The 21896-nt window shown below is 39.2% G+C and overlaps 1 protein-coding gene across 1 annotated transcript; it reads left to right on the top strand.

Moving 5' to 3' along the window:
• Positions 1-2239: 2239 nt before the first annotated feature.
• On the top strand, positions 2240-3017 carry LOC118845619 (bax inhibitor 1-like). Its single transcript, XM_036753610.1, has one exon. The coding sequence runs from the start codon at positions 2296-2298 to the stop codon at positions 3007-3009; it is 714 nt and encodes a 237-aa protein (XP_036609505.1). The 5' UTR covers positions 2240-2295; the 3' UTR covers positions 3010-3017.
• Positions 3018-21896: the final 18879 nt, after the last annotated feature.

A 21896-nucleotide genomic window follows, 5' to 3' on the forward strand; every position in this document is an offset into this window, starting at 1 on the left:
TTTCCAATTCTTGGCTACCACAAAGAGAGCTGCTATAAATATTCTTGTACATATGGGTCCTTTTCCCGCTTGCATGATTTCTTTGGGATACAACCCTAGAAGTGGTATTACTGGGTCAAAGGGTATGAACATTTCTATAGCCCTTTGAGCATAGTTCCACATCGCCCTCCAAAATGGCTGGATCAGCTCACAACTCCACCAGCAATGCAACAATGTTCCAATTTCCCCACATCCTTTCCAGCATTTATCATTCTCCTGATTTGTTATTTTAGCCAATCTGACAGGAGAGATGTGGTATCTAAGAGTTGTTTTGATTTGCATTTCTCTAATCAGCAGCGATCCAGAGCATTTTTTCATATGCCTGTAGATAGCTTTAATTTCTTCCTCTGAAAACTGCCTGTTCATATCCTTTGACCATTTCTCAATTGGGGAATGGCTTGTATTCCTATATATTTGGCTCAGCTCCCTGTATATTTTAGAGATGAGGCCTTTATCAGAGATACTAGTTGCAAAGATTTTCTCCCAATTTTCTGCTTCCCTCCTAATTCTTGTTGCATTGGCTTTTTTTGTACAAAAACATTTCAATTTGACATAATCAAAATTATCCATTTTGCATTTTGTAATGCTCTCTATCTCTTGTTGGGTCATGAATTCTTTACTTTTCCACAAATATGATAAGTAAACTATTCCTTGCTTTCCCAAATTATTTAGAGTATCAACTTTTACTCCTAAATCATGAACCCATTTTGACTTTATTTTGGTATATGGTGTAAGATATTGGTCTATGCCCAGTTTTTTCCCTACCATTTTCCAATTTTCCCAACAGTTTTTGTGAAATAGTGAATTATTAGCCCAGAAACTGGCTTCTTTGGGTTTATCAAAGAGTAGATTGCTAGACTTGTTGATTTCACCTACTTGTGTACCTATCCTATTCCACTGATCCACACCCCTGTTTCTTAACCAGTACCAGGCAGTTTTGATGACTGCTGCTGTGTAGTACAGTTTAATATCTGGTGTGGCTAAACCACCATCTCTAGCATGTCTTTTCATTAATATCCTAGATACTCTAGACCTCTTGTTTTTCCAAATGAATTTTGTTATTATTTTGTCCAGCTCGGTAAAAAAATTTTTTGGTAGTTCGATTGGTATGGCACTGAATAGATAGATTAATTTAGGTAGAATTGTCATTTTTATTATATTAGCTCGGCCTAACCATGAGCAAGTGATATTTCTCCATTTATTTAGATCTGATTTTATTCGCGTGAAAAGTGTAAAAAAGAAAACATTTATTATGATGAAAATCAATTGTCTAGCATAAGGTCAAATCCTAGGACAAGCATTCAAACATTGCCTATAGTCAAACCAGGTACGTGCCTCTTTTCCTCCTTCCTGTCTAATTACGCTCTCCCTTCCTTTCTTCTCCTCTTTTCTTTCTCCTCCTCTCCTCCTCCTCTTTTCTCTTCTCCTCTCAATTCCCTTTCCTTACTTTGATTTTTGCTCTTTGTCTCTGCCTATCTGCTGTCTCACCTTATAAGACCATTACCAGAATTAATAAAAAATACCACCCACTCATGGCCTAGCATTGCTCCATCGTTAATGAAATTTCTCTAATGTGTAAGGGAGAGGATCCATGTCCACTCTTTAATATAGTCACAAAAAGCTCAGCATCTAATCTAATTTGACTGAGAGAAGAAGTCTTCCTCTCTTACATGGAAAGAACTGGGTTTTTGAAAATACCCAATTACCCAAATGAAATGATAGAGTTGAAGTGAACCTTTGAGCAATTATTCAACCTTTGTAATAATGGGAAGTAATACAAAATAGGCAAATACACGCAATGTGAGTGGGAGGTTCCCAAAAAGTGAATATATTTCCATTCCTAACTTCTGTCCTAGATTCCAGATAGTTAGATAATGCACACACTGGATTTTACAAGCCTTAAAGTTCTATGCAAATGTGATATAATAATATTTATCACTACTTTCATCATCATCTATTGCCTGTCTCCAGGATGCTGCTCCCTAGGTAACTTTATTGTCTAGGGGGCTGGGAGATGGTTGAGAGAGTGAGAAGCCCCTGAATTGCAAGTTTCAAGTGGTTATGACACCCACCTGATATTTAATGGGCCAGATACTGAAGCTTCAACCATTTGCCAAGTCCAAGGGGTGGGGCGAGTGATGTCACACTCACCTGTGACATCCAACAAGTCCAAGTTCCTGGCAATTTGAAATCCAGAAGGCTAGAGGCAAGATGATGAAGACCTGGGGTATTCCATAATTCCCAAACACCTTAAGCATGTTTCATTGGAAGACCAACCTGGAAGCCCTTTGGAGGATTTCCCACCTCACCCCCTTAACCAAGAAGCACCTGAAGAAGGTCTATGCCAGCCTTTCCCTCTGCATGCTTGTGACAGCCACAGGATCCCACCTGAATGTAGTTTCACATTTCTTTCAGGCTGGCTTTCTCTCCACATTGAGTTTGTTGGGAATGTTATTTTCCCTGTTGATCACACCCCACAGAGAGGACACTGAGCCAAAGAGACTGCTTCTGCTGGCCGGATTTGCTTTCTTCGTAGGGGTTGAGTTAGGCCCCGAACTGGACTCATCCATTGCCATCAACCCCAACATTGTCCCCTCTTCCTTCCTGGGCACAACAATGACCTTTGTCTCTTTTACCTTGAACTCATTCTATGGCCAATGCCTCGGCTGCCTCTGCCTCGGTGGGATCTTGCTGTCAGCCCTGTGCCTTTTATTCATCTCGTACTTGGGGAGTGTCTTCTTTGTATCTACATGGCTCTCTCAAGCACACACATACATTGGGCTGGCATTCCTGTGTGGACTGGTGATTTTCGACACACAACTCATCATTGAAAAGGCAGAGAGAAAAGAAGAAGATTACATCTGGCATTGCATGGAACTTTTTCTGGATTTTGTTTCCCTGTTCAGGAAATTCATGGTGATCGTTGAAATGAACGAAAAGGGCAAGCTGAAAAAGGAAATAAAGCAATGACTCTCTAGCATTTTCCTCGTTGTCTCTCTTTCTACAAACGCCAATTGCCTCTTTACACAGGAGGCGTATCAGTGAAAAAGAAAAACATTGGTAAAAAGCTTTGGACCTTTCTAATTTTCTGTTGTGTCATTTAAAAAAATAGAATACATTATCAGTTCTTTTAAAGTTCTGGCTTCATGGTTCCTGAGTTTCCCTCCTCCTCACCCTTCTCCCCAGCTTCCATTCTTTTCTCCTTCAGACCAGAATCCTAACTAGGGTTAGACAACAGAATTTTTCCCCAGTGGGTTCTTTCGAGAGGAGAACCAAGGTTGGAAGAAGGTAAGCTTTGGGGTAGAGATGATGAACTGGGTTCCCTCAGTGATGAAAGTGCTGTCCCTTCATGGGTCCTCCTTCCAGCACACCTGCTTCTGGTCAAAGAGGAAGGAGCACAGCGGCAAGATAGGACCACAGCTTGCAAAAGCAGGTTAGGAACTGATCCCTCTGCCCATGACTGGTTCAGAGAATTGGAGATAGGGGAGGGTTTTTTAAATGGTCTGAGGGACCAGAAGGAAGACAAGAAGATGGTGCCTCATGCCCTGGTATTGGACCAAGACTTCCTGAAGGGCCATCCCTGGGTATCTATTATTTCCCATAATGTTTGACCTTCCTCAGATTTTCTCATATATATCCCCATGCCTCGAAGCTGCTGTGATGATCACACAGGTCAAAAGGAGGATATTTTACGGTTGTCTGGGCCCTGGGGAGGAGGTGTGTGTGTGTGTGTGTGTTTGTGTGTGTGTGTGTGTGTGTGTGTGTTGTGGTGAGATGCTTCATGAAGGGGTAAATGAGTCACTAGGCTCCTTTTTTTTTGCTTAGGCTGCATCTTAGTAGTCCTACTGTATTAGAGGGGCAGTGGGTGCTTGAGACAAGTCAAGCACAAGTAGAAAAGGGAAGGGATGTGCTAGAAGGCCGTGACTGCCCACTCTTGAACCTGGCTCCCCTCTGTGCACACCGCAATCCAGTTACACCATCCCCCTTTTTGCTTCCTACCTGTGACACTCTATTTCACAACTGGGTGCCTTTACACTGGCTGTCCTCAGGGCCTGATTCTGTCCCTCTTCCTTCTATCTCCTGGCTTCCCTCAATCCTTACCTTGAGCAGGAGTCTCTTTCAGCCAGACACTTCCATGGAATCTTCTCTCTGCCGATATCATATACTGTTTACTGCATAGGTATTTACTATACACACACACACACACACACACACACACACACACGCGCGCGCGCGCGCGCGCACACACACACACACACACACAGTATCCTCAACATTCAAGCATTTAATGTTCTAGCTTCAAGCATTTGTGTGATTTTATTAGTAACCTCATTTAACTTTTTGGTTGGCAACAGCACATTAGCAGCCCTGTGCAATAGAGAAAAAAAATGAGAGTTGTAATGTGTCAAGTTTGTGGAGAGGCTGGTATCCTACCAGGCATTTAACTGGCCTTGTTTATCCTGCATGTAAAGAGCTCCCTGTACATTCACTGCATATTTTCATTGCTTGCTTTTAAAATCCAAGATTTGTGCTGCAATTATGCCCCTAAAGTTTAATGCAACTCCTTTGGGCTCTAAGCCCAATTGTGCAAAGTCAGTGATGTGACTTAATGAGAAAAATAAAGGTGTTAGATAAACTTTGTTCCAAAATGTTGGCAGACATGTGGCAGGAGAGCCTTAGGGATCCCAAACCCTGCAGGAAGCAGACATTGCTGATGGATTATTTAATCCTTCACAGACTCCAACTCAAATCTGCCAGCCATGAAGGCCCGAGAACCTGAGGAGATCTCAAGGCTTGGTATCTGACGGCAGGGATTAAGGTCCCAGTGACCTCTCCCTTTGTTTTCAGAGGGCAGCCAAGGGATTTTCAGTGGTATAGTATAAGTACTATGCCCTCCTACCACCATCTGACACAATGGGAAGGAAGATTCTGGTTAAGAAATGTTGGAGAATTTTATTTGCTGTTCAGCATTTACGGTACTGTAGATCTCATGTGTCATGAAAAGTGAATATTGTTTAAAATAATATTTTTTAATTGAGATGTTAGCACAAAAGCTCACAGAATTTTAGGGAAATACTAGCAAAAAGAATGTTTTTTGCATGTTACTAATTTTATTTTGTGTATGGCACCTTATGAGTTATTTCATAGTTATTGTGTTAGGAAAAGTGCCTATTATCAGAATTAATGTTTTGTTGTAAAGAATTGTGTGCAGAAAGGGCAACTTCAGGAAATTCTAGTGAAAAATCATAGCTTTGGGTGGTTTCAGGAACCTAACCCTTTATGTCCCATAAGTTCAATGTATCAACACTTGTGTTCAGACTTTTGTGCCATTTTATAGGAATGTTACCTCAAAAGCTGAGGATTGACTGTATGTACACATGTGTGCATACATTGTGTGTGTGTGTATATATATATATATATGTTTGCCTGTGCATATATTACATATACACACATGATATATACATATAGTCTATACAATACACATGCATGCATATGTAAATGCACATTCATAAGCACTGCAATGTACATATATGCATGTGCAATATACATATGGCCTGCATGCACATATACAAACCACACAGTACATGTTCATGTACCTATTCAAGAACAAATGTGTATGACGCATGCATGGAAATGTCCACTGTATATGCATGTAAAGGCACACACATGTTCACATGTATGTGATATATTTGTTCATACAGAATAAACACGTGCACATACAATTCACATAGGCATGTCCACATACAATACAAATGTGAGTATATAGACATGCGTATATGTGTATGTATGCATATATTATTGTGTACGTATGCCGGTGTCTGTATGTATAATCTAAATGTGAAAATGTTTCTGTATAGTGTGCATAAAGGCTGTAGGGCCGAGGAACATTTCAGCTGAAGAATTGGGACGTTGCCTCAGAGCAGAATATTTCTATAAGAAATACCTTGTAACTAGAATGGATATACTGGACACAGCCATATATAAACACGTATATGTATCTGAGCACAGCTGGGTGGCATGGTGGATAGAGTGCTGAGCCTGGAGAGGAAGACCCGATTCAAACCTGATCTCAGACACATACTAGCTGTGTGACCCTGGGCAAGTCACCTTACCCTTCATTTCCTCATCTGTTAAATGAGCTGGAAAAGGAAATGGCAAACCACTTCAGTATCTTTGCCAAGAAAACTCCCAAATGCAGTCACAGAGTTGAACATGACTGAAAATGACTGAACAGCAGCAAAAATATGTAACTGATATGTTAGTTGCATGTTTTCTTTCATTAGAATGTGACTTACTTGAGGGTACGTAACATTTTTGCCTCCTTTTGTATTATAGAGGTCTTGAAGCCCAGGGACACATAAGAAATACTTGTTGATTGGCTGATAGACTCTGTGTCTCCTCTCCAGTCTTTCTCTATTCCAGTCACTGGGCTCTCAGAATGACTCTGTACTTCATAAATTTCTTGCCTCTTATTCATTTGCCAGCTCTGGTCCCAGGGTATGTGACCTCCTTAGGAAGTTTTCCCCCTCCCTCTTGGCCCCCCTGTAACAACAATTCAGCTAGCAGCTGTTGTGGGAGTGAAAGACCAACACAAGCCCAACAACAGGAATGTTGTTAGCATGCTTTTGATCTGCTTTACTAAGGAAAGTAACGCTAAGGGGTTAGCAATCTTACTTTAATTCAACATACAAATATTATTCACTTATAATTAAGATTTATATTTTTGGTTTACAATGCTCAGTTCCACATAATTTTGAGTTCCATATTTTCTTCCCCCCTGTCTCCCTCCTTCCCCAAGATGGCATAGAATCAGATATATGCTCTACATATAACTTCACATCGACCTTATTTACACAATAGTCAAGTTGTAAAGAAGAAGCATGACCAATGGAAAGAGTCATGAGAAAGAAGAAACAAAACCCCCCCCCAAAAAAAACAAACAAAAAAAGAGAAAAAAAAACAAAGGGGAAAAAAAGGAGAGCAAACAGTGTGCTTCAGTCTGCACTCATACTTCATAGTTCTTTCTCCATTATGAGTCATCTCGAGTTGTCTTTGCCCCACGTATTGCTGAAAAAAGCGAAGTCTATCAGGCTTAGTCATCATAGAATCCATATATATGTAGTTGTGTATAACGTTCTCCTGGTTCTGCTCTGCTCACTCAGCATGATATTGTGTAGGTTTTTCCAGGTTATTATGAAGTCCATATCTTCCCCATTCCTTATAGCACAATAGTATTCCATTACCTTCATATACCATAACTTGTTCAGCCATTCCCCAATTGATGGGCATCTCCTTGATTTCCAATTCTTAGCTATCACAAAAAGAGCCGCTATAAATACTTTTGTACATATGGGTCCTTTTCCCACTTGTGTGATCTCTTTGGGATATAAGCCTAGAAGTGGTATTGCTGGGTCAAAGAGTATGAACATTTTTATAGCCCTTTGGGCAAAGTTCCAAATTGTTCTCCAGAATGGCTGGATCAGTTCACAATTCTACCAGCAATGTAACAATGTTCCAATTTTCCCACATCCTCTCCAGCATTCATCATTTTCCTGTTTTGTCATTTGTCAGTCTGATGGGAGAGATGTGGTACCTAAGAGTTGTTTTGATTTGCATTTCTCTAATCAGTACTGATTTTGAGTATGTTTTTCATATGTCTATAGATATCTTTAATTTCTTCCTCTGAAAACTGCCTGTTCATACCCTTTGACCATTTCTCAATTGCGGAATGACTTGTATTCTACAAATTTGACTCAGTTTGCTGTATATTTTAGAGATGAGGCCTTTATCAGAGACATTGGTTGTAAAGATTTTCTCCCAATTTTCTACTTCCCTCCTAATCTTTGTTGCATTGGCTTTTTATACAAAAACATTTTGATTTAACATAATCAAAATTATCCATTTTGCATTTTGTAATGCTATCTCTTGTTGGGTCATGAATTCTTTTCTTGTCCATAAATCTGATAGGTAACTATTCTTGCTCTCCCAAATTGCTTATAGTTTCAGCCTTTATTCCTAAATCATGAACCCATTTTGACTTTATTTTGGTATATGGTGTAAGATATTGGTCTATGCCCAGTTTCTGCCCTACCATTTTCCAATTTTCCCAGCAGTTTTTGTGAAATAGTGAATTCTTAGCCCAGAACCTGGCCTCTTTGGGTTTATAAAAGAGTAGTTTGCTATAGTCGTTGACTTCTCCATCTTGTGTACCTATCCTATTCCACTGATCTACAACTCTGTTTCTTAGCCAGTACCAGGTAGTTTTGATGACTGCTGCTCTATAGTATGGTTTAATATCTGGTATCGCTAGGCCACCTTCTCTAGCATTTCTTTTCATTAATACCTTAGATATTCTAGACCTCTTGTTCTTCCAGATGAATTTTGTTATTATTTTATCCAGCTCTGTAAAATAATTTTTTGGTAGTTCAATTGGTATAGCACTGAATAGATAGATTAATTTAGGTAAAATTGTCATTTTTATTATATTAGCTTGGCCTAACCATGAGCAACTGATATTATTCCATTTATTTAGATATGACTTTATTCGTGTGGAAAGTCTTTCATAATTATGTTCATATAGGCCCTGGATTTGTCTTGGTAGATAAACTCCCAAATATTTCATAGTGTCTACAGTAACTTTAAATGGAATTTCTCTTTCTGTCTCTTGCTGTTGGGCTTTGTTAGTAATGTATAGGAATGCTGAGGATTTATGTGGGTTTATCTTATATCCTACAACTTTGCTAAAGTTATTTATTATTTCAAGTAGTTTTGTACTTGATTCTCCAGGATTCTCTAAGTAAATCATCATATCATCTGCAAAAAGCGATAATTTAGTTTCTTCTTAGCCTATTCTAATTTCTTCAATTTCTTTTTCTTTTCTTACTGCTATGACTAATGTTTTTAGTACCAAATTGAATAGTAGGGGTGATAATTGACATCCTTGTTTCACCCATGATCTTATTCGGAGTGCAGCTAGGTTATCCGCATTACAAATGATGCTTGTAGATAGGGGGCGGAGCCAAGATGGCGGCTGGTAAGCAGGGACTAGAGTGAGCTCCGTACGGAATCCCTCCCAAAACCCTCCCTATAAAAAAAAGGCTCTGAACCAATTCTAGAATGGCAGAACCCACAGAACAGCAGAGGGAAGCAGGGCTCCAGCCCAGGACAGCCTGGATGGTCTCTGGGTGAGGTCTGTTCCACACGGAGGTGGGAGCTGGAAACGGAATGGAGCAGAGACCAGCCTGAGCGGCATGGAACAACCAAACTTGGAGTCCGGCGGATGGGGCCCCTAGCGCCCTGAATATGTGAGCTGCAGCAGTTACCAGAACTCTCGACCCACAAACACCAAAGACTGTGGAGAAGGTTAGTGGGAAAAGCTGCGGGAGTGGAAGGAGTTCGTGGTTCGGCTTCCAGCCCCGGGGGCAGCGGAGGTGGGGCAGCTACAGTTGCTGCTGCTTCTGGCCCCAGGCCCACCTGGTGGGAGGAATTAAGTGGCGGATCAGAGCAGGAGTGGACAGCCTGCTGAAGATCTAAGCCCAGCACGGGCTGGGGGTTCTTGGGGAAGGAGTAGTGTGGGTCTGACAGAGCTGCCACCTCCGCCCCAAACGTGGAACATAGAACTCATTAGTCTACAAGCAGAAATACCCCACTGAAAAACTCAAGGGTCAAGTTAGTTGGTTGGGAATATGGCCAGGCAGCAAAAACGCGCCCAGATTCAGTCTCAGACTTTGGATTCTTTCTTTGGTGACAAAGAAGACCAAAACATACAGCCTAAAGAAGACAACCACATCATAGAGCCTACAACAAAAGCCTCCAAGAAAAACATGAACTGGCCCCAGGCCATAGAAGAACTCAAAAAGGATTTGGAAAAGCAAGTTAGAGAAGTAGAGGAAAAATTGGGAAGAGAAATGAGAAGGATGCAAGAAAACCATGAAAAACAAGTCAATGACTTGCTAAAGGAGACCCAAAAAAATACTGAAAAATACACTGAAGAAAACAACACCTTAAAAAATAGACTAACTCAAATGGCAAAAGAGCTCCAAAAAGCCAATGAGGAGAAGAATGCCTTGAAAGGCAGAATTAGCCAAATGGAAAAGGAGGTCCAAAAGACCACTGAAGAAAATACTACTTTAAAAATTAGATTGGAGCAAGTGGAAGCTAGTGACTTTATGAGAAATCAGGATATTATAAAACAGAACCAGAGGAATGAAAAAATGGAAGACAATGTGAAATATCTCCTTAGAAAAACCACTGACCTGGAAAATAGATCCAGGAGAGATAATTTAAAAATTATTGGACTACCTGAAAGCCATGATCAAAAAAAGAGCCTAGATACCATCTTTCAGGAAATTATCGAGGAGAACTGCCCTGATATTCTAGAGCCACAGGGCAAAATAGAAATTGAAAGAATCCATCGATCGCCTCCTCAAATAGATCCCAAAAAGAAATCTCCTAGGAATATTGTTGCCAAATTCCAGAGCTCCCAGATCAAGGAGAAAATACTGCAAGCAGCCAGAAAGAAACAATTTGAGTATTGTGGAAACCCAATCAGAATAACCCAAGACCTGGCAGCTTCTACATTAAGAGATCGAAGGGCGTGGAATGCGATATTCCGGAGGTCAATGGAGCTAGGATTAAAACCTAGAATCACCTACCCAGCAAAACTGAGTATCATGTTCCAAGGCAAAATATGGACTTTCAATAAAATGGAGGACTTTCAAGCTTTCTCAGTGAAAAGACCAGAACTGAATAGAAAATTTGACTTTCAAACACAAGAATCAAGAGAAGCATGAAAAGGTAATCAAGAAACGGAAATTGCAAGGGACTTACTAAAGTTGAACTGTTTTGTTTACATTCCTACATGGAAAGATGATGAGTATGATTCATGAGACCTCAGTATTAGGGTAGTTGAAGGGAATATGCATATATATATGCATATATATATGTTTATGTATATATATAAGTGAATGTGTATGTATGCATGTATCTATGTGTATATGTATGTATGTGTATATATATATATATATGTAAAAGAAAGAGAGCAGACACAGGGTGAGTTGAGGATGAAGGGAAGATAGCCAAAAGAAATAAAATGAAATTAAGGGATGAGAGAGTAACTTACTGAGAGAGGGAGATAGGGAGAGATAGAATGGGGTGGATTATCTCCCATAAAGGTGGCAAGAGGAAGCAGTTCTAGGAGAGGAAGGGAGTGGGCAGGTGAGGGGGGAATGAGTGAACCTTGCTCTCATCAGATTTGGCCTGAGGGGGAATACCATACATACTCAGTTGGGTATCTTACCCCACAGGAAAGAAGAGGGAGGAAGATAAAAAAAAAATAAAAGGCAGGGGGATGATGGAGTGGAGGGCAGATGGGGTTGGAGGTAATCAAAACAAACACTTTGGAAAGGGGACAGGGTCAAGGAAGAAAATTCAATAAAGCGGGATGTGTTGGGAAGGAGCAAAATGTAGTTAGCATTTCACAACATGAATATTGTGGAAGGGTTATACATAATAATACATGTGTGGCCTAGGTTGAATTGCTCAACTTCTTAGGGAGGGTGGGTGGGAAGGGAAGAGGGAAGGGAATTTGAAACTCAAAGTTTTAAAATCAGATGTTCAAAAACAAAAAAAGTTTTTGTATGCAACTAAAAAATAAGATACACAGGCAATGGGGCGTAGAAATTTATCTTGCCCTACAAGAAAGGAAGGGAAAAGGGGATGAGAGGGGAGGGGGGTGATAGAGGGGAGGGCTGACTGGGGAACAGGGCAACCAGAATATAAGCCATCTTGGAGTGGGGGGGGAGGGCAGAAATGGGGAGAAAATTTGTAATTCAAACTGTTGTGAAAATCAATGCTGAAAACCAAATATGTTAAATAAATAAATTGCATTAAAAAAAAATTAGATTGGAGCAAGTGGAAGCTAGTGACTTTATGAGAAATCAGGATATTATAAAACAGAACCAAAGGAATGAAAAAATGGAAGACAATGTGAAATATCTCCTTGGAAAAACCACTGACCTGGAAAATAGATCCAGGAGAGATAATTTAAAAATTATTGGACTACCTGAAAGCCATGATCAAAAAAAGAGCCTAGATACCATCTTTCAAGAAATTATCAAGCAGAACTGCCCTGATATTCTAGAGCCACAGGGCAAAATAGAAATTGAAAGAATCCATCGATCGCCTCCTCAAAAAGATCCCAAAAAGAAATCTCCTAGGAATATTGTCGCCAAATTCCAGAGCTCCAAGATCAAGGAGAAAATACTGCAAGCAGCCAGAAAGAAACAATTTGAGTATTGTGGAAACCCAGTCAGAATAACCCAAGATCTGGCAGCTTCTACATTAAGAGATCGAAGGGCTTGGAATGCGATATTCCGGAGGTCAATGGAGCTAGGATTAAAACCTAGAATCACCTACCCAGCAAAACTGAGTATCATGTTCCAAGGCAAAATATGGATTTTCAATAAAATAGAGGACTTTCAAGCTTTCTCAGTGAAAAGACCAGAACTGAATAGAAAATTTGACTTTCAAACACAAGAAACAAGAGAAGCATGAAAAGGTAATCAAGAAAAAGAACAAGAAAAAGAAATTGCAAGGGACTTACTGAAGTTGAACTGTTTTGTTTACATTCCTACATGGAAAGATGATGTGTATGATTCATGAGACCTCAGTATTAGGGTAGTTGAAGGGAATATGCATATATATATATATATGTATATATATATATATATGTTTATGTATATATATAAGTGAATGTGTATGTATGTATATATCTATGTGTATATGTATGTGTATGTATGTGTATATATATATGTGTGTGTTTATATATATATATATATATATATATATATATATATATATGTATATGTAAAAGAGAGAGAGCAGACACAAGGTGAGTTGAAAATGAAGGGAAAATATCTAAAAGAAATGAAATTAAGGGATGAGAGAGCAACATACTGAGAGAGGGAGATAGGGAGAGATAGAATGGGGTGGATTATCTCCCATAAAGGTGGCAAGAGGAAGCAGTTCTGTGGGAGGAGGGGAGAGGGCAGGTGAGGGGAGAATGAGTGAACCTTGCTCTCATCAGATTTGGCTTGAGGGGGAATACCATACATACTCAGTTGGGTATCTTACCCCACAGGAAAGAAGAGGGAGGAAGATAAAAAAAAAATAAAAGGGGGGGATGATGGAGGGGAGGGCAGATGGGGTTGGAGGTAATCAAAACAAACACTTTGGAAAGGGGACAGGGTCAAGGGAGAAAATTCAATAAAGCGGGATGTGTTGGGAAGGAGCAAAATGTAGTTAGCCTTTCCCAACATGAGTATTGTGGAAGGGTTATACATAATGATACATGTGTGGCCTAGGTTGAATTGCTCGACTTCTTAAGGAGGGTGGGTGGGAAGGGAAGAGGGGAGAGAATTTGGAACTCAAAGTTTTAAAATCAGATGTTCAAAAAAAAAAGTTTTTGCATGCAACTAAAAAATAAGATACACAGGCAATGGGGTGTAGAAATTTATCTTGCCCTACAAGAAAGGAAGGGAAAAGGGGATGGGAGGGGAGTGGGGTGACAGAGGGGAGGGCTGACTGGGGATCAGGGCAACCAGAATATATGCCATCTTGGAGTGGGGGGGAGGGTAGAATTGGGGAGAAAATTTGTAATTCAAACTGTTGTGAAAATCAATGCTGAAAACTAAATATGTTAAATAAATTTAAATTAAATTTTAAAAAAAGGAGCCCATATCAGTCAACACTTAAATAAATTAAGACTATCTACTGGAAGGACAATACTGAAGCTGAAGCTTAAATACATTTGGCCACATACTAAGATGGGAGTCCTTGTAAAAGACCATAATGGGAATTATTAAAGGCAAAAGGGGGAAAAAGTATACAACAGAGGATGAGATAAATAGATAGTGTCGTGGAAGCAATGAACATGAGCTTGGGCAGACTTTGGAAGATAGTGGAGGATAGAAGGGTCTGGCATGTATGGTTGATTGGATTATGAAGAACTGGATAGAACTAAAAGACTGAACAACAACAAATTGGCCTAGGACCAGGCCCAGGAAGCAAGCATGGAAGCACAAAAGGAGACGGGGAACAAACAACATTTTATTAGGATGAGAACTCATCTACCTTGCTCCCTAGTGCTATTATTTGTGGACTATAGGACTTCTAAAGCCCTGGTTACTGACATATTTAGACCTATATACATATCTATTACTCTTTGGATTAAACTATTTGTCTTGTCCTAAAAAAACAAAAAACAAATAATGCTTGTTGGTGGTTTTAGATAGATGCTATTTATAACTTTAAGGAAGGCTCCATTTATTCCTATGCTTTCTAGTGTTTTTAATAGGAATGGCTGTTGTATTTTGTCAAAGGATTTTTCTGCATCTATTGAGATGATCATGTGGTTTACGCTAATTTTGTTGTTGATATGATCAATTATGCTGATAGTTTTCCTAATATTGAACCAGCCTTGCATTCCTGGAATAAATCCTGCCTGGTTGTAGTGTATTATTCTTGTGATAAATTGCTGCAATCTTTTTGCTAATATTTTATTTAAACTTTTTGCATCAATATTCATTAGGGAAATTGGTCTATCATTTTCTTTCTCTGTTTTGACTCTTGCTGGTTAGGGTATTATTACCATATTTGTGTCTTCACCTATTTTCCCAAATAGTCTATAAAGCATAGGAATTAATTGTTCTTCAAATGTATGATAGAATTCACATGTAAAACCATTTGGCCCTGGAGATTTTTTCCTAGGGAGTTCATTGATGGCTTGCTCAATTTCTTTTCTGAGATGGGGTTATTTAGGAGTTTTATTTCCTCTTCTGTTAACCTAGGCAATCTATATTTTTGTAGATATTCATCCATATCCCTAAGGTTGTCAAATTTATGGGCATACAATTGCCAAAATAATTCCTAATTATTGTTTTAATTTCCTCTTCATTGGAGGTGAATTCACCCTTTTCATTTTGGGTACTGGTTATTTGATTTTCTTCTTTCTTTTTTTAACTCAAATTGACCAAAGGTTTATCAATTTTATTGTTTTTTTTAATAAAACCAGTTCTTGATTTTATTTATTAATTCAATGGTTTTATTGATTTCAGTGTTATTAATCTCTTCTTTGATTTTCAGTATTTCTAATTTGGTATTTAATTGGGGATTTTCAATTTGTTCTTTTTCTAGCTTTTTCATTTGTATGCCCAATTCATTGATCTCCTTTTTCTCTATTTTATTCATGTAAGCATTTAGAGATCTAAAAATTCCCCTAAGAACTGCTTTTGCTGCATTCCATATGTTTTGGTATGTTGTCTCATTAATGTCATTCTCTTGAATGAAGTTATTAATTGTTTCTATGATTTGTTCTTTGGCCCACTCGTTCTTTAGAATTAGATTATTTAGTTTCCAATTAATTTTAGCTTATTTTTCCCTGGTTCTTTATTACAAATAATTTTTATTGCATCCTGATCTGAAAAGAATGCTTTGACTACTTCTGCCTTTCTGCATTGGATTGTGAGGTTTTTATGCCCTAGTACATGTTCAATTTTTGAGTATGTGCCATGCACTGCCAAGAAAAAAATTATATTCCTTTTTATCCCTATTCAGTTTGCTCCAGAGGCCTATCGTGTCTGCCTTTTCTAAAATTCTGTTCACCTCCTTAATTTCTTTCCCGTGTATTTTGAGGTTAGATTTATCAAATTCAGAGGGGGACGTTGAGGTCTCCCATTATTATGGTTTTGCTGTCTATTTCTTCCTGTAACTTTCCTTAACCTCTCCTCTAAGAATTTGCATGCCATACCACTTGGGGCATATATGTTAAACAATGATATTGCTTCATTGTTTATGGTGCCTTTTAGCAGGATGTAGTGTCCTTCCTTATCTCTTTCAGTTAGATCTGTCTTTGCTTTTGCTTTGTCTGAGATTAGGATTGCTACCCCTGCTTTTTTTTCTTTAGCTGAAGCACAATATATTCTACTTCATTCTTTTACCTTTACTCTGTGTATATCCCACTCTTCCAAATGTGTTTCTTGTAAACAGCATATTGTAGGATTATGGTTTTTAGTCCATTCTGTTATCTGTTTCCATTTTATGGGAGAATTCATCCCATTGACATTCACAGTTATGAATACTCTCTGTGTCTTTTTCTCCATCCTGTTTCCCCCTGTTTGTGCTTTTATTTCTCCCTTTCCCCTTCCAGTCTTAAACAAAGTTTTGTTTTTGACTGCCGCCTTCCTCAGTTTATCCTCCCTCTTGATTCCCCTCCCTTCTTTCCCATTTTCCATTTGCTACTTCTTCACTCCCTTCTGACCACCCCCCTTCCCTTTTTTCCCTTTTCCCTCCCTACTGCCTGTAGGACCAGTTAGCTTTCTATACTTATCAGGGTACGTTATTCCCTTCTTGAACCAAATCCGATGACAGTAAAGCTCGGATCCTCCTTCTTCCCCCCTTCTTTCTGTCTACTACAAAATGTTTTTGTGCCTCTTCATGTGATGTAATTTACCCTTTTCTACTACCTCCTTACCTCTTCTCCCTGAGCCATCCGTTTATATCTCTTAGTTATAGATTTTTTTTATCATCATATCGGTTATTTTATACTGACATACAGTCTATTAATATCCCTTTCAATTGTCATAATAAGTATACAATTCTCAAGATTGACATATATATATATGTACATATATGTATATATAATCCTATATAAGGATGTAATTAATTAGCCTTATTGATTAGCTAGGGTTTTTTCCCCCATTTATCTTTTTATGTCTTTCTTGAGTTTCGTATTTGGAGACCAAGTTTTCCATTGAGCTCTGGCCTTTTCGTCAGGAACATCTGGAATTCCCTTTTTTCATTGAATGTGGATCTCCTTGCCTAGAAAATTATGCTCAGTTTTGCTGGGTAGTTGATCCTTGGTTGTAGTTGAAGCTCCTTTGCCTTTTAGAATATTGTATTCCAATTTCTCCTGTCATTTAATGTAGAAACTGAAAGACCCTGTGTGATCTTGACTGTATTTCTGTGATATTTGAATTGTTTCTTTCTAGCTGATTGCAATATTTTCTCCTTGACCTGGTAGTTCTGGAATTTAGGTATAATATTCCTTGGAATTTTCAATTTGGGATCTTTTTCTGGGGGTGATCGATGGATTCTTTTGATGACAGTTTTACCTTCTGGTTCTAGGACCTCCAGCCAATTTTCTTTAAGGATTTCGTGAAGATACTGTCCAGGTTATTTTTTTTATCATAGCTTTCAGGTAGATCAATAATTCTTAGATTGTTTCTCCTGGATCTATTTTCCAGGTTGGTTGTTTTTGCAATCAGATATTTCACGTTTTCTTCTATTTTTCATTTTTTAGATTTTGTTTGATTCTTGCTGTCTCGTAGAGTTGTTAGCTTCTACTTGCCCAATTCTAATTTTTAAAGTTTTGTTTTCTTCCTTTATCTTCTCTGTCTCCTTTTCCATTTGGTTGATTTTACTTTTCAATGAGACATTTTCTCTGTTTATGTACTGATTTTCCTTAACCAATTCCCTGATTTTACGTTTTAAAGATTTGTTTTCCTCAATGAATTTTTTTTCCATTTTTTCTTTTACCTCCCTAAATTGGTTTTTAAAGTCCTCCTTGAGTTCTTCCAGGAATGCTTTTTTGTCTGGAGACCAGTTCACTTTCCCTTTTGATGTTTCAGATGTGGGTGTAGTGTCCGTGCTGTATTCTTCTGAATGGGTATTTTGGTCTTCCCTGTCTCCATAATATGAGTCAATAGTCTTTGAAAGCTTCTTACTATTCTTTGTCATGGTGTTTTTACCTCCTGGTTTCTGAAGTGGATCCATGCTTCTGAGGCTCAGGGGGTTCTGTCCCAAGTTTCTTGTGTTGGGATCTAGCTTTATGTGCTATGGCCTCTGGTTTTGTGAGGTGTGGGGGAGGGGTGGTCTGACTGCTGGTGGGTTTCCTCTTCCCCAGGACTGTTCTACAGAATGGGTGGTCTCAGCTCGTTTCTGTGTTGGTGTCTGCCAGTTCCCCTGGCTGTGTAAAGCCAAGTCTGGGATCTTGGCATTGATGTTAGTTAGCTCCACCCCCTGGGGCTCAGTTACTCTCCTGGTTCTGCTGAGATGGGTCCTGCTGGGACACATCTCTTTCTGTACTTGTCTTCTTCCGCCACCACATGGAGGGCCTCAACCTGAGGTAGTCCTTGACCTTAAGGAGTAAGTATCACAGGGAGGTTGGAGTGCAGGATTCAATATGAAGAATAATAAAAATAATTTAAGGAGAATTGATGGGGAAGAACTCACTAGCCATGGAGTGGGGGACATTTGAGGGGGTGGTGGTGACACCTAGGCTAACTCTTGAAGGAAGAGGATTCTGGGAGCTGGCCATGAAGAAGCTGTGCATCCATCCTAAGCATGGTGGAAAGCATATATAGATGCGAGAAGGGATTCTGAATTCAGGGAATGTCAGTATTCCTGTTTGGCTTGGACATACGGTTAGTGAAGGAGGGCAATATGAAACGATCTTGTGAAGACAGGTTGGAGATTGTGGAGCTACTCAAATGTCAAGCTGATGGGATTATCATTTTCTCCTAAGCAAAAGACAATTTGTGGTAAAAGAAATATCTCAAGACCTGATCCCACGTAGACTGGGCTACATTTTTTAACCCTTTGAAATACTATTAAGAGCATCTTTGACATATAATTGGTTCAGAGGATTAACCAGGGAATTGGTTTCATTTCCTAGTGGCCCAGTTACAAAACATCTAAGACAGCTTCTGCATTAGGTTTCTGACCACAGACCAGCATGAGCAACACAGAAATAGAAAGTTATGGACAACTGAATAAAGGCTGTGTCCTTCCTGAATGTTCTTTCCTGGCTCTGAAGATCTTCTCCCTGGTTTAGGGAAGCAAAACTTTTTGGTAACTAAAAATGTCTTATTTTATTTAGATTTCAAACCTTATCCGTTAGAGTGGCCTGAGCCACCCTTGGTCTATTCAGTATACACTGAAGCTTTGTCGGTAAGGAGTTTTGTGGTCAAAGTGGTGCCTTAGGAAAATTATTTTGGTGTCTGTAGGGAATGGATGATGAGGGAGGGAGAGAGAGAAAGAAAGAAGGAGACAGAGAGAGAGAGAAGGAGACAGAGAAAGAGGGAGGGAGGGAGGGAGGGAGGGAGAGAGAGAGAGAGAGAGAGAGAGAGAGAGAGAGAGAGAGAGAGAGAGAGAGAGAGAAGACAGAGATAAAAAGGAGAGAGAAGAGAAGAGATGAGTTTAAGAGTGGTGAGAAGCTATGTGTTAAGTCAATGACCTCCATGGACTATGTGATCACTTGTCCACTGTCCATCTGTTATTACCCAAACCACTGTAATTTCAGTGAGGCTTGAGGCAATGTGATTGCCTTTAGCTCTTTTTTTGATTTTGTGAAATTGTTTCGTGAAACGTAACTTTCTGGGGCTGAGCTTTGCTGTGAACTGTTAACTGAGATGAGACAGCAGCAAGATTATTAAAAGCTAAATAAACAAAAATCAAATGTGAGAAACGGCAATGACAAGATTGTTGAACTGAGTTACACACTGCTAATCTGAAAGGAAATATCAGTGACAGACAGGATTTTGTGTGCTCGAAATGAGAAAGAAGACTCAAATAAAAGTATTCATTTCCCTCTTCTTTATTATTGTACTAATTAAAAAGGAAATGACTTTTCCACCACAAGTGCATTTGTAATGACCCTTCACATCAATGGCACAAATCATTGCTGCCAACACTTAGCTGTGTCAATGTTTAATAAAAAAAAAAAATAAAACAAAACAAAAAGGAGCACATGGTGGCAGAATGTCCCCAGCTTCTGAATTAGCACTTGCCACACAAGAAGCTGACTGACCCAGACAGCTAGCACTGTGTCTGTCTTTTTCAAAGGATTGATAATTTCCCCAACCAGAAGTTGGAGAAAGCTTGGTATGGGAAGCCAATGTTCTAAGGATGGGACCAAAGGTCCATAAGATCATTGCTTTAGAGTCTCAAGGGGCATTAAAAGTCATTTGGTTCAACCACCCTTATTTTAAAGAAGAACAAACTGAGGCCTAGAGAGGTTAAGTGATTTGACTAACATTAGAGAGTAGAGACTAACATTAATCTAACATTAGATCTCATGATTCTTGTCCTATGATTCCAAATTCAAAGGTTTTTTGTGTGTTTTTGTTTTGCTTTGCTTTTTCCATTTACTGTGTATCAACCATGTCATAGAAGGACTTTGTTTAGCGTGCTTCAGGACAAACACAGGCACACCAAAACAGAAAAAAGTCATAGAAACTTGAACTTTTACATATGCATTGATGAGTCCTATAAAATTTGGAGGCCCTTTAATCAATTTGTAAGCATTTATTAAGCACCTACTATGTATCAGATACTGTGCTAAATGCTGGGGATATAAAAAGAGACAAAAGACAGTTGCTGCCCTCAAACAGCTTACAATCTAATAGGGGAGACAACACGTGAATTAATAGATACAAAACAAACCATATACAGCATACACAGGCAATAGTTAATAAAACAAAGGCAATAGATTTTTAAGAGGGGTTGAGGTAGGCTTACAGTAAAAGAAAATATGTTATTTGTGACTAAAAGGAAGCCAAGGAGGTCAGCAATTGTAGTAGAGGGAAGAGAATATTCCAGACATGGAAGGGGACAGCCAGAGAAAACTCCCAGAGCCAAGAGATGGAGCATTTTGTGCATGGAACAGATAGGTCACCAGTTCATCACTGGATTGAAAATTATATTTGGGGAAGCAAGGTGTAAGAAGACTGGAAAGTTAGAAGAGAGATAGTTTACAAAGGACTTTGAATGCCAAACAGAGCATTTAGTATTTAATCCTGGAGGTGATAGGGAGTCACTGGAGTTCATAGAGTAAGGAGGTGACATGGCGGAACTTGAACTTTAGAGAATTGCTTTAGTGGCTGAATAAGAGAATGGACTGGCATGGGGAGAGACTCAAGGCAGGCAGACCCACCAGCAGGCTATGGCAATAGTCCAGACATGAGATGATGAGGGCTTGAAGTAGAATGGTGGTAGTGTTAGAGGTCAGAAGGAGGCATATGCATATATTATTTGATTTGATTTTCACAGGAACCTTATGAGGTAGGCATTATAATCCCCATCTTCCAGATGTGTAAATAGGGTGGGAGGTCCTAAGCGGATATGATAAGATCTAAATTCCTGACTCCAAACTCACAGATATATGCATGTGTGATTGTGCCACTTATGGGCACGGGCACAGTCCTAGAATCTTAGAGTTGGAAGCGATGTCAAAGTCGTGAATGTTATCTACGCCATCTAAAAGGAGGTATGATAGGACTAGCTGGTCCTTCTGACCAAAATATCATGGCTCTTTGAACACAGGGCAACTATTCTTTTGGCCATATTTTGCATCCTTTCCTCTCATTGATCAATGATTTTGTACTTGTACTCCCATTTAAATTGAGTCCCTCTCAACGATCCCTGGGTGCTTTGGAAATGGCTTTTCTGTAGGCCCAATAAACAGCTATAGTGCGATTCCACCAAAGGTTGTCAATCATATTCAATATGCAAGACACTGGGCTTGTAATTGTAATGAAATAGCCCCAGCTCCATTGACCTCTCCTCTAAGTAACTTCATTCATCTTTTGATGATTTCCCTAGATAGACAAGTACTTTCAGATTTAGAAGATTTTAGACCTTAGGGAGCATCTAACCAATTTTCCCAATGACAGCATTGGGACTTAGAATGGTCACATGGTTTTTCATGACATCATATAATAATTAGTGACTGAGTTGAGATACAAACCCAGGTCTTTTGGTCCTAAATCCCATGCTTTTACCATTTCACCATCCTCTGC

The sequence above is a fragment of the Trichosurus vulpecula genome, chromosome 4 (genome assembly GCF_011100635.1).
Source record: "Trichosurus vulpecula isolate mTriVul1 chromosome 4, mTriVul1.pri, whole genome shotgun sequence".
Taxonomy (NCBI): domain Eukaryota; kingdom Metazoa; phylum Chordata; class Mammalia; order Diprotodontia; family Phalangeridae; genus Trichosurus; species Trichosurus vulpecula.

Bases quoted from the DNA above. Each gene is read 5' to 3' on its own strand.
- LOC118845619 (XM_036753610.1), top strand. From the start codon at position 2,296: ATGTTTCATTGGAAGACCAACCTGGAAGCCCTTTGGAGGATTTCCCAC.